Source organism: Chenopodium quinoa, unplaced genomic scaffold, assembly GCF_001683475.1.
Source record: "Chenopodium quinoa cultivar QQ74 unplaced genomic scaffold, ASM168347v1, whole genome shotgun sequence".
NCBI lineage: Eukaryota > Viridiplantae > Streptophyta > Magnoliopsida > Caryophyllales > Amaranthaceae > Chenopodium > Chenopodium quinoa.
In genome coordinates, this window is record NW_018743945.1 from 27031 (window position 1) to 46629 (window position 19599).

General features: G+C 35.8%; 1 protein-coding gene across 1 annotated transcript; it reads right to left on the reverse strand.

Moving 5' to 3' along the window:
• Positions 1–1811: 1811 nt before the first annotated feature.
• On the reverse strand, positions 1812–19317 carry LOC110688922 (protein ECERIFERUM 1-like). Its single transcript, XM_021865672.1, has 9 exons — positions 18059–19317; positions 16580–16812; positions 16146–16365; positions 14004–14379; positions 13583–13690; positions 13151–13351; positions 2707–2808; positions 2230–2403; positions 1812–2124 (listed from the first exon to the last, which is right to left on the reverse strand). Exons 1-9 carry the CDS (start codon positions 18181–18183, stop codon positions 1960–1962), a joined length of 1704 nt encoding a protein of 567 aa, XP_021721364.1. The 5' UTR covers positions 18184–19317; the 3' UTR covers positions 1812–1959.
• Positions 19318–19599: the final 282 nt, after the last annotated feature.

The window sequence follows — 19599 nt, forward strand, 5'->3', positions numbered from 1 at the left end:
TGATCGATTAATGAGATATATTTAATTATTTCATAATTAATGCTAGGGATTAATCATGGAAAAGATGAATTAATATCGGATGTATGTAGTTAATTTGTATGTGAAGTACATTGTACTATGTTTTGTAGAGGGATTATTTCAACCTATATTTTGACGGTTAGAACCTAGAAAATATGTACGAGTACTTCGTAATATTGAAGAGTACGAACAAAAAACGGAAATTTGAGATTCAAAAAGTGATCTAGGCTATTTGTCTTTGTTTATTTTCATAAAATTTAAAAAAGTTGACCTTTAAAGTTATGTAAAAAATAAGAATAAAGCGAACGAGTTGCAAAACTAACAATAATGAATTTGGCAGCTAGGCTAACCTACGGGCTTTATTGGGCCTAGAGGTGGATATTGGGCTTCATTCAACTTGATGGAGTTAAGATTCTTTTTCGTGTTCCAGCTCATTTACCCTTTGAGCTAATCCGGATTCGAGGATCAGTTCTGAGTGGTTAGGTTTCAGTTCCCTCCTAATTGTTATTACGGAGGATCGAACACGAGTCCTTCCTACCAAGTGCAGTTTCAATCACCACTGCACCAACAATCAGTTGATGGGATTTAGATGAACATACTGGAAATATTGGCCTGCGTTGACCAGTAGTTTAGTTGTGATAAAATGCTACTAGTGTTGTATGCATATGAATTTTAGGAACAACAAGCTCAGGAGGTCCTTTTCTGCCTTCAAAACTTGTCAAGGTTTGATATGCATGCATTTATGTTGTGAGTTGTGTTGAATTTTAATTAATTAAGATCTTATTGATAGGGTAATTTAATTTTCCTATGGTTGATTGTAGTAAGTAGTAATTAAGAAGGGTTTTGTGTTCCTAGTTGTGTTGGTTGTGTAATCGATCAACTTGGATAATCGTCTACGTAGTAAATTTTGACATTTGTAAATAAACATTAGTAATAACAATCTTTATGAGAAAGTATCACCCTAAAAAGCATATTGCAAAACAAAAATATATAATGATGATCGAATATTTCTAATAGAACGTAAATTTTTCGAGTGAATAATTATAACACGTACAGTTATAATTAAGTGATGTTAAAAAAGCTTTATTGGAAGTTTGTATTTATATAAGAAATTATGGAAGAAAAGGGGTCAATAAAATGAATTAAGAATGTGAGTAAATTGAATTGAAAGATGGAGAGAGAAGAGAAGGTTTAAAAAATTCAATTTGTGATTCAAAAAATTACTAGAAATAAAGGGGGAGATGAAGAGAAGTTCTTTGAAAAGATAAGGAAAAGGGATTAAGGAAAAAATTGATTATGAGGAAAGGTAAAAGGAAAGAAAGACATGTGACAACTTTGGTTTATGTTTTTAAATCTATGTATAGAGTATAAATAGAGGAGCCCCGATCTACAATAGGTGCGTGGAGTCTTAAAAAATGGATAGTTTTTAGGATTTTTTTTTTTTTGTCAGAAAATACCTAATAAAATCCAAAATTTATGCGAAACTATCCAATGAAAAAAATATTATAAGAAACTATCTAATAAAAGGTAAAGAGTTTTAAAAAATTACCTTTGGGTGAATTTTCAACTTTGACCAATAATTTTTCAATGTTTACCTACCATGAAACTTCCCCCGAAACCGCCCTTTTTAATTTGGGGTTTGAGAGTGGTTTCAGCTTGGCGGTGGCAATTTAAAGTGGGGTGTGTTTGTTTTGGGGATAAAAGCAGGTGGCTTTCGAGGTATTTTGTGGGTCAACATCGGAAAACTAGGCCAGTGATGAAAATCCGGCCAAAGGTAATCTTAACGATTATATAAATATGAAGTAGGTTATAAATTTAATACTTTCATGAGTTATTACAACTCCATCTCCATAATTTGAAGTTTGCACAATACATAGCAAATATTCATGGACTAATTAGTCACTATATACATCAATGCATTAAACTCTTGAGCTAATATGGCTAAGCAAAGGTCTTGGATGGAAGAAATCCATGTTGAAGGGAAGCTTCCCATATTTTTTCAACATCGAAAATCTCATCACCGCATTCATTCACATTCCACCCTTCTAAAGCATGTACAATCCCTGCCACACGCCTCGCGCTAATCACACTTCTTGGCAGCCAGTTCTGCTTATATATGTGCACGCACACCCAAAACACAAGCAATTAAGATCTTCAATTGAGGAATTAATACTCAATTAAGATGATTAATTAATAATGGATTGTACAAACCTCACAAGAATGCAAGTTTCCGAATGATTTAGGAGCCACCAATGATGGTGTGTTGAGATAGAAGCAATCATTTCTTATTTTCTTGGGAGGGAACTGAGAGAAAGGAACAAATATAGTTCCCTTTGATGCCATAGACTGCTCGTCTTTTGTTAAATCTTCTCCGACTAACCATACCTGCATCACATTTTATATGTTAATTATCTATAATTATATAAGAGTAAAAATTATAAAAAGTTGATATTGTAAAAGTATTTTACGAGAAGAATCTATAAAACCCACACATGACTATATTTTACTTTACGTATAAATCATCATAATATATGATCAAATTAAACAAGCGTGATGAATAGTGTAAAAGTTCAGTTGTTGTAATATTACTAGAACCGAGGATGCATGTGTTCGGAAACATATTTGGAGTCTGCATGCATGCTACCTTCTGATTATACACATTAGAAGATTGAAAGAGCAAAAGCATACCTTTTGATTAAAGCCATTTGTTATAAGAGCCAAATTGGAGCCATCTTCTGTTGTCAAAGACTTTTTAAGCTTCTCATATTCAATATTTCTAATGGTACTAACCTAAATATGATAAAAGCATAGGTTAATTTCATATACTTATATATTGAAATTCACCACATCAATAATGTTGAAGGTTCAATGGGCACTCAAGAGGGGGGGGGGGGGGTGAATTGAGTGTTAAGTAATCGTTGGCTAATTTTGCTTCTTTTCGGATTATGTGTGAGGAACCAGTTGTGCTGGTTCCCGTACGCAGCGGAATATAAATAAGCAATAAAGAAGACAACAAATTTAACGAGGTTCAGCCAACTCAGGCCTACGTCCTCCTATCCTAAGTTCTTTATTAATCTACTCCGAAAAACAAAGACAAAGAACACTCTGCTGTTTCCCTACTCCGGGAACCAGCAAACCCCACACTCTACTCCGAGTATGCTCTCAACTTACACTCGTAAGTTCCAAACGTGTTTGAACTCACAAACACTCACCCAGCCTTTAGCCTCTTTGCCAAAGACTCAATTACAAGATCAAAACTCTCTAATGATCCAACTCTCAAAAGTTAATGTAGAGAAAATATTAAACACTAGATGCTCTTGTATATGATTCAATAATGGATTTAGTGCTTTTTCTCTCAATAATGAAAAACTCCTTTTTATGCGTGTGAGAGATGCCTTCAGATTATTAGCGAATAGATTGTATTTATAGTCTTAGAAAACCGAAACCCTAGTTACCATAAATCATGCCAATAAGATAAACATGATTTAGGTAAGTATTTATCTTTAATTGATTCTATTATAAGATAAAATCAACTCAAGATAATTACTCCTAGTTTTTAGGTATTTAAAGATTATATCACATCTATTTACAGCTGCCAAGATATATTTTCAAAACTGAATTTTCAATAAAAAATCTTTTTATAAAATCTTTTTAAAATCGCAGCTCTAATAACCTGATCAGTTAACCTGGTCCCCAGACCTGGTTCCCTGACTTGAACATGTTATGAAATTTGTTCCAATCCTTGTACCAAATTTCACAACGATGCTCGATATATTTAAAGCACTTTATATATCCATTAATAAACCATACTACGGAGCATTTACATGAAGATCCTAAAAAGCTCTTTCTTGATGTGGATCTTCCTTCATGTAAACTTCAAGTCTTGAAAACCTTCTTTAGATAACCTCAATTGTAACCAATGGAACTTTCTTCAATCTCTTCGAAAGTCCTATCTGCTTCAAGACTTGGAATCAACTTATATACTGCACATTCAACAAGGTTAATGCACAATATAAAGTAAGTGACTGCTTTTCCGCATAGCAGTCGAGGAAACGGTTCATACTGGTTCCCCACCAGTACATAGCACATTTATCATCTAACTGTTTCCTGTATATAGATAAGTTAGTTCAATAGATAACTCATATAGTCAATAACTTATCTAGGAAAACAGTGTTCTATTATAGCTGGTTCCAACCAACTGTTTTCAACACTTATTAAAACCCGTTTCCCATAGCTGTTTGTCATCATTCAAAACTATCAATCAAAACCTAAGGGACTCAACAAATTCCCCCTTTTTGATGATGACAAACTTTTGAAGTTCCTGAACCTGTGGACATGCTCAAAAGGAAAACCGTCAAAAACTTCAAGGACTCAAGACTCTTTGGAACAAGTCAGTTAGGCCAACTGGTTCCCTAAACAGAAAATAGAAAATACGAAATAAAAAGACTCAAACTGACTCAATCTAAACTAGCTAAACCTCAAACTGATTCAATCTAAACTAGCTAAACCTTAGGCTTCAACTTCAAACTACTTCCCCCTTTTGGCATCATTAAAAAGTATCCACAAGTAAAAGCAATGTGCACAAGTTAATGTGCTTATCCATACAATGGCATCAACCACCATTCAAGCATTATGCTGCAAAAAGAGATTAGTCAAACAGTTCATACCATAGCAGAGTTAGTAGTTCATACAAGCCAACAAAGTTCAACCAAAGAAGCCCAAATCCATCCAAAAAGAAAGTTCATGGAATGGAGAGAAGTAGACAGACCAACAAAATCAGTTATTTTAGAATAAACATGAGGGTGAGGAAACAAGAACAGAAACAGCATCACTCCTCATCATCATTCTCGTTCCCTTCCTCCTCCTCGAACTTTGCAACATCTTCTGTATCATCATCTGATTCCTCTTCATCCTTGTCACCATGCTCTGCTTAAACCAAAATCATTATATTACTAAGCATATTCTTGTGATTCCCCAATCTGTTTCAAAACCACTTCCTGACCTGCTGGTTCCTCTATTTTTTTTTTTTTTTTTTTTTTATAAATCATGAGAGATCCGCACTTATTCATAAAGTTCTCCTTGTTGCATAACGAGTACAAGACTAGCATCACATCAATCAAGCAAAGACCTCCACCCTTTTGTGGTGTGAAAGGTTCTTGCTGGTACCCTTTTTCTCTTGGTTTCCGGAAGAGAATTAATGGACTGTTCCTCCTACACCTTCTCAGTGAACTTCTTTAATGAAGATTGAGTTACTCTACTTCGTACCATGGTATTAACAATGAGTGTCTCCTCATTGTAACCAACAATTTCTATTTCATCCTCTTCACTCTGACTTTTTCGAATTTCCTCCAACTTCGGGCTTAAGGACATTTGAGCTTCCTTCTGATGTTCCCCCTGAGACTGAGCTGGTTCCTTGAGTGAACAGTAACCGAATGAACAATGATGAATTTAAAGCATACGAGAGAGAGAAAGAGAATTTCGAGTGATGATTATTGATGATCTGCACAAAGGGTTAGTGTATATTTTTAACAATGAAGCACAAAGAGAGAAGAAGGAAAGAAAAGAGTTAGTTGAGCCAATAAAAAGCAACTGTAAAGGATATTTTTTTAAATTGAAATAAAAAATTTGGTAATTATCTTTTACCATAATTATCTCAACCAACTATAAATAAGGCATATGATATGTTTGCCTTTTATATGGGATTAAATAACTGAAATAAGATAAATTCCTTCCAAAAGGAAATATCTTATAGTAATCTTCCGAAAATAAAAAATATTATCGGATGACATATCAGAGCTGGTCTGCTGTTTCCTTTTGCTGGTACCTGTATAGAACCATGTCACGCTGTTTCTGGCAATTCAGCCTGATTTCACCTGTTTCTTACAACAATGATTCTCAATCCTTTTGAGATTTTGAACCATCTACACAACACTTGAAAGATATCAACATAAGTATGTACACACACTATACAAGAGAATACCATTCTAACCAATCATTGAAGGAAGTAATTGAAGCCAATACCTAAAATCTAACTAGACCTAAAAGGACTCTTAACCTACAAAAAGACTCTCTACACAAAGGCTTTGTGAAGATATCAGCAATTTGATCTTCACTTTTACAAAACAACATCTCCACCAATCCTTTTTCCACATTGTCTCTTAAAAAATGGTGTCTTATTTCAATGTGTTTTGTCTTGGAGTGTTGCACAGGATTCTTTGAAATATTGATTGCACTAGTGTTATCACAAAAAATAGGAACACTTTTATAAATAACACCAAAATCTTTCAGCTGGTTCCTTATCCACAGTAGCTGGGAACAGCATGAAGCTGCAGCTATATATTCAGACTCTGCTGTGGATAGGGCCACTGAATTTTGCTTTTTAGAACCCCATGAAATTAGACAAGAGCCAAGAAAGTGTGCCATACCTGATGTGCTCTTTCTATCAACTAAGAAACCAGCATAATCTGCATCTGTGTATCCAATAAGATCAATGGTACTGCCTTTGGGGTACCACAATCCCAGATTTGCTGTTCCTACAAGATACCTAAGTATCCTTCTAACAGCCTTCAAGTGAGATTCCTTTGGATTGCTTTGAAACCTAGCACACAAACCAACAGAAAACACAATGTCAGGTCTACTAGCTGTTAGGTAAAGTAGAGAACCTATCATTCCTCTATAAAGAGAAGCTTCAACATCTTTTCCCTTAAGATCAACATCTAATTTTGTAGATGGGGGAACAGGTGTATCATAAGCTTTGCTGTTCTCCATGCCGAATTTTTTCAGCAACTCTTTTAAGTACTTTTGTTGATGGATCATTATTCCATCATCCATTTGCTTAATCTGCAGCCCTAGGAAGAATCCTAGTTCTCCCATCATGCTCATTTCAAATTCACTCTGCATAAGATTAGCAAATTCATCACATAAAACCTGATTAGTAGCACCAAATAAAATATCATCAACATAAATTTGTACTACAATCAAGTGTTTCCCCCTGGTTCTTATGAACAAGGTCTTGTCTACTGTTCCCCTCTTGTAATCATTTGCCATCAAGAAATTGGACAATCTTTCATACCAAGCCCTCGGAGCTTGTTTCAACCCATATAATGCTTTGTCCAACTTGTACACATGTTGGGGGAACAATGCATCTTCAAAACCAGGTGGCTGCTCCACATATACTTCTTCCTTTAAATATCCATTGAGGAAGGCAGTCTTTACATCCATCTGAAACAGCTTAAAATTCATGTGAGCAGCATAAGCAATTAAAATCCTAATAGCCTCTAGCCTAGCTACTGGTGCAAACGTCTCATCATAGTCAATTCCTTCTTGTTGATTGTACCCTTGCACCACTAGCCTTGCTTTGTTTCTGACTATAGTACCAAGGTCATCTAACTTGTTTCTAAAGACCCATCTAGTGCCAATGACTGATCTTTCCTTGGGACGGGGAACCAGGTGCCAAACCTGGTTCCTCTGAAACTGATTTAACTCATCTTGCATAGCTAGTACCCAATCAGGATCAGTCAATGCCATTTTATAGTCAGTAGGCTCTACATTAGACAGGAAAGAATAGAAAGCACAAAAGTTTTGAAAAACATTTGTTCTCGTTTGAATCCCCTTATTTATATCACTAATTATTTGATCAGTGGGATGAGAAGATTGATATCTATAACTTTTAAAATTAAGACTGTTTTGTGCTTTCTCATTAAGTTGGGAACCAGCATGTTCATGGATCTCTCCTTCTTCTGAGGAGCCAGGAGGATTCACATTCATGCTGTTTCCTCTATCATTACTTACCTCAGGTTCAGGGGTGGTACCTTCTTCTGTTCCCCCTGAACTCATTACCTGTCTATTATTTGAGGAACCATCAGGACTTGGTTCCCCTTCAGAGTCCTCATTATCTTCATTTTCTTCTCTAGGCACTTCATCATTATCATCTGGTGGAGTATTTGGTAGGCCTAGATCTGCTTGCACTTCATCCGTGGGACCAGTATACTGGTTCCCCGTGAAATCCATCAATCCAATCACTTCATCAGGTTGTACCTGCGCAATCTCAGAAGACATGTTAAATTCATCAAAAATGACATGGACACTCTCCTCAACACAAAGAGTCCTTTTATTGAAGACTCTATATGCTTTGCTGTGAGAAGAGTATCCAAGAAAGATTCCCTCATCACTTCTAGGATCAAACTTATCAAGTTGATTCTTCCCATTATTATGCACATAACATTTACACCCAAAGACACGAAAGTATGTGATGTTGGGCTTTCGACCTTTAAGAAGTTCATAGGGAGTCTTATTTAACTTTGGTCTAATGAGACCTCTATTCAATATATAGCAAGCAGTGTCAACAGCTTCTCCCCAAAAATTCTTTGGGAGACCACTCTCAATGAGCATCGTCCTCGCCATCTCCTCAAGAGTTCTATTCTTCCTTTCTACAACACCATTTTGTTGGGGTGTTCTAGGGGCTGAGAAGTTGTGATTAACTCCATGTTCCCTACAATAATCAATAAAGTTAGCATTATCAAATTCAGTACCATGGTCTGATCTTACCGAGACCAGCTTGTGGGTGAGCTGGTTCTCCACTTGTTTCACCAATGTTACCCATTCTTCAAACGTTTCATCCTTTGTGTGTAACATCATTACCCAAGTGTACCTAGAATAATCATCAACCATAACACAGACATATCTATGACCTCTTCGACTTTGTACTCTCATGGGACCACACAAATCAATGTGTACAAGTTCGAAGGGTCTGCTGGTACTCAAAATAGTTTTAGACTTAAAAGAAATTTTGACCTGTTTCCCCCTTACACATTCAGAACAAACTTTATCAGCTTCATACTTAATGTTAGGAAGGCCTACAACTAAGTCACGTGTTTTAAGTTTGTTTAGAAGTGTTAGGCTAGCATGTCCAAACCTCTTATGCCAAATCCATTGATTATTGTCAGAAACAGCTCTCAAACAGATGGACTTGTCTTGAGGGATTTTATCTAAGAAGGTGATGTAAACATCATGCTTCCTGGTTCCCTCACATACAAGTTCTCCTGTTTGTGAGTTAACTATGTGACATAGGTTGGCTTGAAACTCAACTATATTACCTTTGTCACATAATTGAGAAATACTCAAGAGATTATGTTGCAAGCCTTCAACATAATAAACATCATCTATTGCGTTAGAAAGTGTCTTACCAACCTTACCTAAACCAGTGATGGTTCCCTTGCTGTTATCCCCAAAGGTGACACTTCCTCCATCAAAGGCCACTAGTGAAAGGAATTGATCTTTATCCCCGGACATGTGTCTTGAGCAACCACTGTCCAAATACCAATAGGTGTCTCCCTTCACTCTAGCCTGCAAGAGCAAATCAAACATTAGTTTTAGGAACCCAAACATACTTGGGTCCCTTTTCAACAACATTAACATCTTGTTGATCCTTTCTTCTCCACACATATTTTACACCCTTGCTGTTCTTATTAGCACTAATTTTCTTAGCTGGACATTCATGTATCTTATGTCCATTTTTACCACAATGAAAACACACATGCATCTCTTTAGTCATGACATACTTGCCTCGTTGATATTCTTTGATCCAGGTGGTTTCTCTGGGAGACCAGTTAGTCCTGGTTCTCTGTCTAGTATAACCAAGACCAACTTTTCCTCTGTTTCCTCTTGATGAAGTCAGGTAATTTAAGGATTCTTGAGCATTCAATAATTTGTCCACATGTCTATGACTATCATTAAGTTCTTTTTCTCTGGTTTCAAGTGTTTTAGTTAACAATTCGTTTTTCTCTTTAAGAAAATCAAAGTTACTTTTTAAAGCTTCGAATTGTAGATTAAGCTTTGAAACCATAGAGTCAATAGACATGTCAACAACCACTGGTTGCTTGTCCTTTTTCAGTTGATTGATTTCCGCATGCAAATCACAAATATTACTTTCATACTTATCAATCGTATTACTGACATCTACACTGGTACCTGTAGGGGAAACAGTGAACTGTGCAGCTTTAAGTGAAGCAATTTCCTTGTGAGAGTTTTCCAGGTTGTAAGCCAATGTTTCAAAGGCCTTCAACAAGGAAGTTCTAGTACACGAATTTGCTTTACTTATAGCTACTGAAAAATCAAGAGTATCACTAGTGGTTGATAAGTCTCTAGGGAACCAGGAGGTCAGATCCTCTTCACCATCAATTGGTTCAAACGATCTTTCCTTTTCTAGTTCCACTTTACACTTGTCCAATTCAACCTCTAGTTCTGCTACTTGATTTTTTAGTTCATAACAGACTCCTTCTAGATGATCACAACTAGCAATAGCAATATTACATTCACCACGTTTTTCTTTTAATTCTCTTTTGCAAGTTATGTATGTTTCACTTAGTTTATAGCATTCATCTAGTAAGGAATAAATACAAGCAAGCATATTTTCTCTATCATATTCATGCATATCTTCTCTAATTTGCTCTAAGCTTACCTTGCGTTCATGTAGTACATCCTTCTTTGCCATAAAGCATTTGTTGAATGTACTGGTTCCCCCTCTGGTTCCTGGACCAGTGCTGTTTTCCTTGATGTTTGTAAAGGCAGTTAGGCAAACATCTGAGTTGGGTGATCCTTCTTCTTCATCTGACCCTGAGTCAGAGTCTCCCCACATGGAAGCTATCATGGCATTCTTGTATGCTTGTTTATCTCCGGATTTAGACTGTTTGTCATTCCACTTAGGACAATCTCGAATAAGATGTCCTTTTTCTCCACACTTGAAACATCCTGTAGAAGAAGAATTAGAGTTAAATTTTTTATAGTTTTTAAAATTCTTACCTTTGAAGTTCTTCCTTTGATCTCGAAGAGATCTCTCAAATCTTTTAGCAATCATGCTAATCTCATCTTCTTCTTCCTCTACTGTTCCCTTCAACGCCATGCCTATGGCTGGTTCCTTCTGAGACTTAGAGTCAATCAGCATCTCATGAGTCATAAGGGAACCAATCAGCTGTTCCAGAGACAAGGTAGACAGATCCTTTGCTTCGTATACTGCTGTTACCTTGGCTGTCCATGCATCTGTTAAACTACGCAATAATTTTCTCACAAGATCCTCGTCAGATAAATTTTTACCAAGAGATCTAAGATCATTTACAATAGTCATAAACCTACGAAAGCAATCATTGATTTTTTCATTTTTATTCATGGCAAACAATTCATATTTAGACATGATTAAATCAATTTTAGACCGTTTTACCTCACTGGTTCCCTCAAACGCAAGTTCAAGGGTGTCCCATATCTCCTTAGCACTACTGCAGCCAGATATACGATTTGTTTCGGTCTCACCTATTGCTTGTTGTAGTATTGACATTGCCTTAGCATTCTTCTCCAGCAACTTGTAATCAGCAGTGACCAATTCGCTGTCTTTCTTGGGAACCTGGTTCCCCTCAACATCTGTCTTGAGAATGATATTAGGACCATTTTTAACTACGAGCCAGCATTCATAATCAATACCCATGATAACATTCTGGATCCTGTTCTTCCACCAAGCATAATTATTTCCATTAAACTTGGGTGACTTGTTGTCATAACCGATTGCACTTAATTCTTGAGTACTCATTCTTAACTCCTCTAGATGTTACTCTTTCGAGAAGCTTAGGCTCTGATACCAATTGAGGGTTCAATGGGCACTCAAGAGGGGGGGGGGGTGAATTGAGTGTTAAGTAATCGTTGGCTAATTTTGCTTCTTTTCGGATTATGTGTGAGGAACCAGTTGTGCTGGTTCCCGTACGCAGCGGAATATAAATAAGCAATAAAGAAGACAACAAATTTAACGAGGTTCAGCCAACTCAGGCCTACGTCCTCCTATCCTAAGTTCTTTATTAATCTACTCCGAAAAACAAAGACAAAGAACACTCTGCTGTTTCCCTACTCCGGGAACCAGCAAACCCCACACTCTACTCCGAGTATGCTCTCAACTTACACTCGTAAGTTCCAAACGTGTTTGAACTCACAAACACTCACCCAGCCTTTAGCCTCTTTGCCAAAGACTCAATTACAAGATCAAAACTCTCTAATGATCTAACTCTCAAAAGTTAATGTAGAGAAAATATTAAACACTAGATGCTCTTGTATATGATTCAATAATGGATTTAGTGCTTTTTCTCTCAATAATGAAAAACTCCTTTTTATGCGTGTGAGAGATGCCTTCAGATTATTAGCGAATAGATTGTATTTATAGTCTTAGAAAACCGAAACCCTAGTTACCATAAATCATGCCAATAAGATAAACATGATTTAGGTAAGTATTTATCTTTAATTGATTCTATTATAAGATAAAATCAACTCAAGATAATTACTCCTAGTTTTTAGGTATTTAAAGATTATATCACATCTATTTACAGCTGCCAAGATATATTTTCAAAACTGAATTTTCAATAAAAAATCTTTTTATAAAATCTTTTTAAAATCGCAGCTCTAATAACCTGATCAGTTAACCTGGTCCCCAGACCTGGTTCCCTGACTTGAACATGTTATGAAATTTGTTCCAATCCTTGTACCAAATTTCACAACGATGCTCGATATATTTAAAGCACTTTATATATCCATTAATAAACCATACTACGGAGCATTTACATGAAGATCCTAAAAAGCTCTTTCTTGATGTGGATCTTCCTTCATGTAAACTTCAAGTCTTGAAAACCTTCTTTAGATAACCTCAATTGTAACCAATGGAACTTTCTTCAATCTCTTCGAAAGTCCTATCTGCTTCAAGACTTGGAATCAACTTATATACTGCACATTCAACAAGGTTAATGCACAATATAAAGTAAGTGACTGCTTTTCCGCATAGCAGTCGAGGAAACGGTTCATACTGGTTCCCCACCAGTACATAGCACATTTATCATCTAACTGTTTCCTGTATATAGATAAGTTAGTTCAATAGATAACTCATATAGTCAATAACTTATCTAGGAAAACAGTGTTCTATTATAGCTGGTTCCAACCAACTGTTTTCAACACTTATTAAAACCCGTTCCCATAGCTGTTTGTCATCATTCAAAACTATCAATCAAAACCTAAGGGACTCAACATACTTATATATTGAAATTCACCACATCAATAATGTAGATATCAATGGAGTACATGGCCATAAAAGGCACAAATTTACTACCTGGATGCCCTTGTGACATAGCGCCGAAACAATGGAACAAGCAACCTTCGACAGCCTACCCCTAAACATAACCTGGGAAGTTCCCACAGGAATGCTATTAAGCACCACCGCGACTACTAAGCTACTACCATCTACCACTTTTACTTTGAGCTTAGGGTGCTTTTCCAAGTAAATTTCGCCGTTTCTATTGAACTCTTCCTCCTGAGAAGTTAGTGGTCAGAAGATAAAACTTTTTTTTTTTGAAATAAAATTGATTCATAAATAAAGTCATACGACATCTAAAATTGATTTATAAATAACCTGAGAAGTTAGTGATCAGAAGATAAAACTTAGCTATATATATTTCATTGTTTCAATAACATAACATTTCGTTGTTTTAATAACATAACATAAAATCAAAGAATAATAATCATAACTTAATTAATAACTTGCCTGATTTAAAAGTCCTAGGCTTACTACTTTGACTCCTTTCTCCTCTGCCTCTAGTATGGCTTCTTCAATCAACTTGTTTATAGCATCTCCCTTCGTTTGTAAGAGATACTACACCAAATATCCAATAATAAAAGGAAAAATTGTCAAAAATAATACAACCTTTGATCCATTTTTAAAAATAAATTTTTGGATTATTTTGTAATAATACAACCTTTAGGAGGTGTTCATTTAAACTAGACAAAATCAAATTTTCGTTGGATTTTGAGGTTACGAAAGATTGTACTGTATTATTTCGTAAAACCCCCTAAAAGTTGTATTATTACAAAATAACATTTTATGTCACTCATAATATATGTTAGTTCCATTTTATGTCACTCATCATATAGAAATAATGTCTGGCTAAGTGAAAATAATTACTCACTTCTTTCTTAAAGCATGGCACAATCCATAATTTTGCCTTAAGCTTCTTAAATGTGTTTCTTTCGATGATGAATGTCCTACCATAGGCCCAAGCTATGAGCGCGGACCAGCATGTGAGAGGCCAGATTAGCCACATGTACCATTTGGAGTTCAAAGGGTTCGAGGCAAGTGAGGCAAACCCAAGCCGGAGATGGTAGACAGACTGCAGAGTTGTCAGATGCGTAAGGGGAACCACATCCGGAACATCTTCCGACTTCTTCAGAGAACTTTCATAAACTATATCTGTTGATTCATCCATTGTTCCATAGATGTAATCATAGAATGGCATGAAAAGAGAGTAATTTGTCCTGAAACGGGTGTGATGCATAGAGTGATACCTGTAAAATCAGAAAATAGAGCCTTATTACTTTTATGCATTTTAAAATGGAAATTTATCAAAAAAAAATCCTTTTAAATAGGTCTTTTTGTAGTAAAGGTCCTTTCATAAAAAAGGTGGATCCTTTTATCACACTTAGGTCGTGGAGAGGGTCTTTTGATCAGATTCAAACCATTGACTTTTTTTTTTTTTTTTTTTTTTCTGGCCAAAAAAATTTCATGTGTGTTGAATATGATCACTTAAATTATAATCCTTTTTTCCCCCTTCCCCACCTCAGCTGGTTCGGTTTGTCTTCAATTGCCACAATTTTAATGTGAGAGACTAGAATCGGAGTTTGATGATTTTTTTTTCTTCACAGAATAGGGTTCACTACAAGAAAAAGGTCTAATTCTGACGGAAGGGTTCCGACGGACATGAAAATCCGTCGGAAAACACTTAATATCCGTAGGAAATTTGCGACGAATTTAAAATTTTCGTCGTAAATTAAGTGTTTTCCAATGGATTTTATTCCGTAGGAAATTTCCGACGGAATGTTTGGTCGGAAATTAAAGCTTCCGACGGAATATAATTCCGTTGAAGAATTTCCGACAGAATATTATATGTTTTCGACGGAATTTATTTTAAAAAAAAAAAAAAAAAACCCAAACCCTAATTAAAAACGGCGCCCCCTCCCTCTTTATATTCTTATTTCTCTTTCTCTTTCTCTCTCCTCTCTTCTCACTCACTCTCCTCTCCTCTCTTCCTCTCATCCCGCCTCTTCTTCTTCGCTCCTTATCACCTATTTTCCATTCTTTTTCAGTTTTTTCTTCTCATCCTTTTCCCCTTTCTTTTTCAGTTTTTTCTTCTCATCCTTTCTCCCTATACTCACGCATGAACATTGAACTCAAATGGGGTTTTAATTTTTTGTATAAATTAAGGTTTTTCATGTCAAATTTGACCATGAAAACTCTAGATCTAGAGTTTTCATGGTCAAATTTAACGTTTAAAACCCAAAAACACGCCAATTTCAGAGTTTTGTTGGTAAATTTCAAGGTATGTATTTTTTTTCTTATTTATTTTTGGTTTTTGCGATTTTTTATTTTATTTTATGGTGATTTTGGATGAATTGCGATGATGGTGAACTCGTGGGCGGTGGCGGTGGACTCGTGGGTTAAGATCTGGCCGCGGTCTGGATCAGTTTAAGGGTGGTCAGTTTTAGGGTCGTGGTTTGGGTGGGTCTAGGTGCGTCTGGGTCAATTTAAGGGTGGGTGGCGGTGGTGGTGGTGGTCCGTAGTGGTAGTTGGTTAAGGTTTAGTGGTGGTCTGATGTGGCAGTGGGTGGTGGTGGTGATGTGGGTTTGGTTGGGGTTGATAGGGGATTTATGGGTGGTTGGAGGTGGTGATACGCCGTGTCGGTGGTGGCACGACGTATTTTTTTTTAATTTCCCAAAAATAGTTTCCGACGGAATTTCTGTTGAAAATTTCCGACCGAATTATATATAGGGTTCGTTTGCGTTAAGGTTGACGATGAAAAAATTAGGGCTTATTAAAGGGAAAAGGGAAAAAATGGATTTTTGTGCAAGGCATGTGAATTTTTTTTGTTGAAAAAAATAGTTAACTGTTGGAATCTGGTCTCTAAGGACCCTTGTCACAACCTAAGTGCAATAAAAGGGTCTTTTGTGTCACCATTACAACAAAAAAACCTATTTAAAAGGACCTTTATGAAAAATAATTTTCCTTTTAAAATAGATCGAGAATTGTATTGTACAGTACATGTAAAGTTACTTACGAGGGAGTGTACATGAGATATTTCAGTGGAGGAATCATATCAAACACCCATTTCGGAGTGAACTCAAAGTTGCAATGACCCATGCTGTTCATAAAGTCGATGTAAGTGAGATACAACGCCACAGTAGCTATAGAGATAGTTCCCATGAATGTGGTTACCATCAATGGTAATCCAAGGATAAAATAATATGCTATGTGTTCAGCAAATGGATGAATCACAGCTGCAACCAAAAAAAAAATTGCTCTAGATTAAACACATATAATAATGATGAGTAACATATAACAAGGTCTAGTTGAATTAGTTACTCCACCTATTTCCAATTGATATAACAGTACGTACAACTCAACATTAATTAATCTTATTTTGATTCATATATGTATTTTCCAGGATGTTTGATCATTATGTACAATGATTATTTTGTGTTGACGACTTACCAGTATGGGGTTGAGATACAATAGAAGAATGGTGATGAGAGTGGTAGCGAGAGTAAAGGAAGTGATGGTGTAGAGCGCGATGTAACCAATAGTAGAGAAACTCAACAGGACCAATATGAATTATGAAAACTAGAAGGAGACCATCCATTCTCCATAAAGGCATGTTCTTTGCATCCTCTAGCACCCAATATGAAATATAGAATAAGATCCCATTAAACAGAATCTGGTCATCCCTGATTGTATAATTTACCACATACATAAAATAAACGTGTCACATGTATACAAAGAAAAGGGGGAAGAAAAAAAAAAAGGATTTTTTTGAAAATAACACCACAAATTTTACAAAAAATGGATTATAACACCACATAATCTCAAACTTTGACTATAACACGACAAAAAAAAAATCCAAAAATTGGATTTCACCACCTTCTAACTGAATTTTGGATGAAATCCATTAGTGGGACCCAAGATAGACACGTGGCAATAACACATTGGTTTAAAAAATAAAGGTAAAAAAAAATTTAAAAAAAAGAAGAAAAACACCCTATAACCCTAACCCAGCCACTAGCCCACCACCGGCGGCCGCGACTCCACAGCCGGAGACTCCTACTGACGCCGGCAACCCTTCCTTTACCGGCGAAATCACCGGCCATCATCCCCACCCACCACATCCCCCCTCCCCCCCGCGCAAATCCCACCAATCAATCCGTGCAAACCCTTACCACGAACCACCGAAAACCACCCATGTCGTCGCCTCACCGCAAAATCGACCCAGCTGGGGCTTCGAAAGTGGTTTTAGACCGGTTTGAAGGTGAAGCGGAAGTACAGGGGTGGTTTTTCGGGGAGGAAGCAAAGTGGCTGGGAGGTTTCGGCTGGGTTGGGTTAGGTTTCGGCTGACGGTGGTTCGGCGACGGTGTGGGCTGGGGTTTCGACTAGTTTAGGTTGGGGTTTCGATGGTGTGGTGACGGTATCGGAGGTTTTGGGGCAGGGTATGGTGACGACGGTGGTTCAGCGACGGTCTCGGAGCTTCGAGGGTTAGGTTTGGGTGACGGTGGTGGCTGGTTTAGGAATTTTTTTTTTAAAAAAAAAAATTATTTTATTTAATCCAATAGATGAGTGACATGTGTCCAAAGTGAGCCCCACTAACGGATTCTTGGATGGAATTCGTTAGTAGGTGGTGAAATCAATTTTTTTTTTATTTTTATGTGGTGTTATAATACAAATTCGAGAAAAGGTGGTGTTATAATCCATTTTTTTCAAAATAGTGGTGTTATTTTCAAAAAAATCCAAAAAAAAATTAATACCTTCATTTCATATTATTTACAACGATTTAACATAAAGTAGAGAGGAAAAATGTCTAATCGTTGCAAGTAAAATGGGACAGAGAGAGTATATAAACATGTAACTGTCATTATTGATACTATTGCCAAGGAAAAACAAGCAACATGGATGTAAGTTGAGGATGATAAATTACGTTACCATTTGCTTTCCCTGTCAACTTGCTCAAAGTCGATACTCCTATCGACAATAAGGTTGTTGCCTTTTGCTGTTCGATATCGAGACAAACTTATCCATAGCTTCTGGTGAAGCATCCTCCATAGCATACAAAAGAACACAAAGAGATAGAATGGATTTCTCTCATCCGATCTCGCCAAGTACAAGTATATGCTATGAATAATCCCTGGTGCCACTAAAACATACTTCAACCCATACAATTAAATCAACTAGTTAGAGGTTATTTTTAACTGTCATTCGATCAGCAATCAGCATACATGAAATTTTATATTTGTAATGATGAAATTTTGTTGATTTAGACTTTTTGAACGAAGATGTAACATCCAGGAGTAGACGCCTTAGAAAAAGTCATACTCCTGGTAATACAGTATTAAAGTAAGTCAATATATTCTCCACTGTATGCCAAAATAAGGAAAACTCTTGGCGCATAGGCGCTATATATTTTGCAGTTGTAAATATTAACAATAGTATAAAATACCGGTAAATAGTACCATTGAATGGTGTAATGGTATAAATATTTTTTCTAATGGTACAAATAAATATGTAAATGTTGTATCAAATATTGTATTATACCATTGTGAGATATAATAGTACTACTAATACAACCTATAATCTAGTGGTACTATATACATGTACAATAGTAAAAAAAAAAAAAAAGAGGAAAAAAAAAAGCCTACAAATTACCATTATAGATGTCGAACTACCAATGTGTTTCCAAAACACAAAGGGCTTATGCGCCTAGATACACTACTCTCAAAATAAGTCAATATATTCTCCACTGTATTAAAAATACAGTGGAAAGATCATGCCAAAATAAGTCATGCTCATGGTTTTAGAATATATTAGAAAAAGTCATCCCATTTACTAAAAACTAATACAACTTAGAAAAAGTCATATTTGTTCTTTTGAAAAAGGGGCATATCTTAGAAATTCAACAATTTTAATGATGACATAACTAAGAAAACCCTTTCAAATTTTATGTTCTCCATGGGTGAATGAAATGTATGCGAAATATATAGAATTTGAGATAAACTTATTCATCCTATATATATATGGGGAAATTAAATTTCTCATTTTCAAAAGTAAAATGTCAAGTTTTTTTTTTGTGTTGACAGAGGTTGTAGATGGGAAAAAGCCTGTTGGTTTATTTATTTATTTAGTCTTTACATATAAGAAGAAGAAATAAATTGCTTTCAAATACTACATCATATTTAGTGGTTCATTTGATAGTACTAAAAAATATATGATTAAAACTATAAGAAAATTCAATGTTACATATTTCGTATTAAATAATTTTGCTTTAAATATTTTGAAATGAATATATATAAATATTAAAATTTGTAAACTGTGCATCGCACGAGTGCTATACTAGTACTATTAAGATTGTGAGATACAGTCCGACCAAGGCGACCAAATAGTCAAATACTATTTGGTTGCCACGTGTTCTTATTAGGTCATGCAAAATACTTCAATGTTGTAGAATTGCACAATATATATATATATAT

Excerpts from the sequence above, each read along its gene's own strand:
- LOC110688922 (XM_021865672.1), bottom strand. The coding sequence starts at position 18,183 with ATGCTATGGAGGATGCTTCACCAGAAGCTATGGATAAGTTTGTCTCGA. Across the intron at positions 16,366-16,579 it reads TGTATCTCAACCCCATACTG|CTGTGATTCATCCATTTGCT; the intron begins GTAAGTCGTCAA and ends TTTTGGTTGCAG. Across the intron at positions 13,352-13,582 it reads GCCTAGGACTTTTAAATCAG|GAGGAAGAGTTCAATAGAAA; the intron begins GCAAGTTATTAA and ends CTAACTTCTCAG.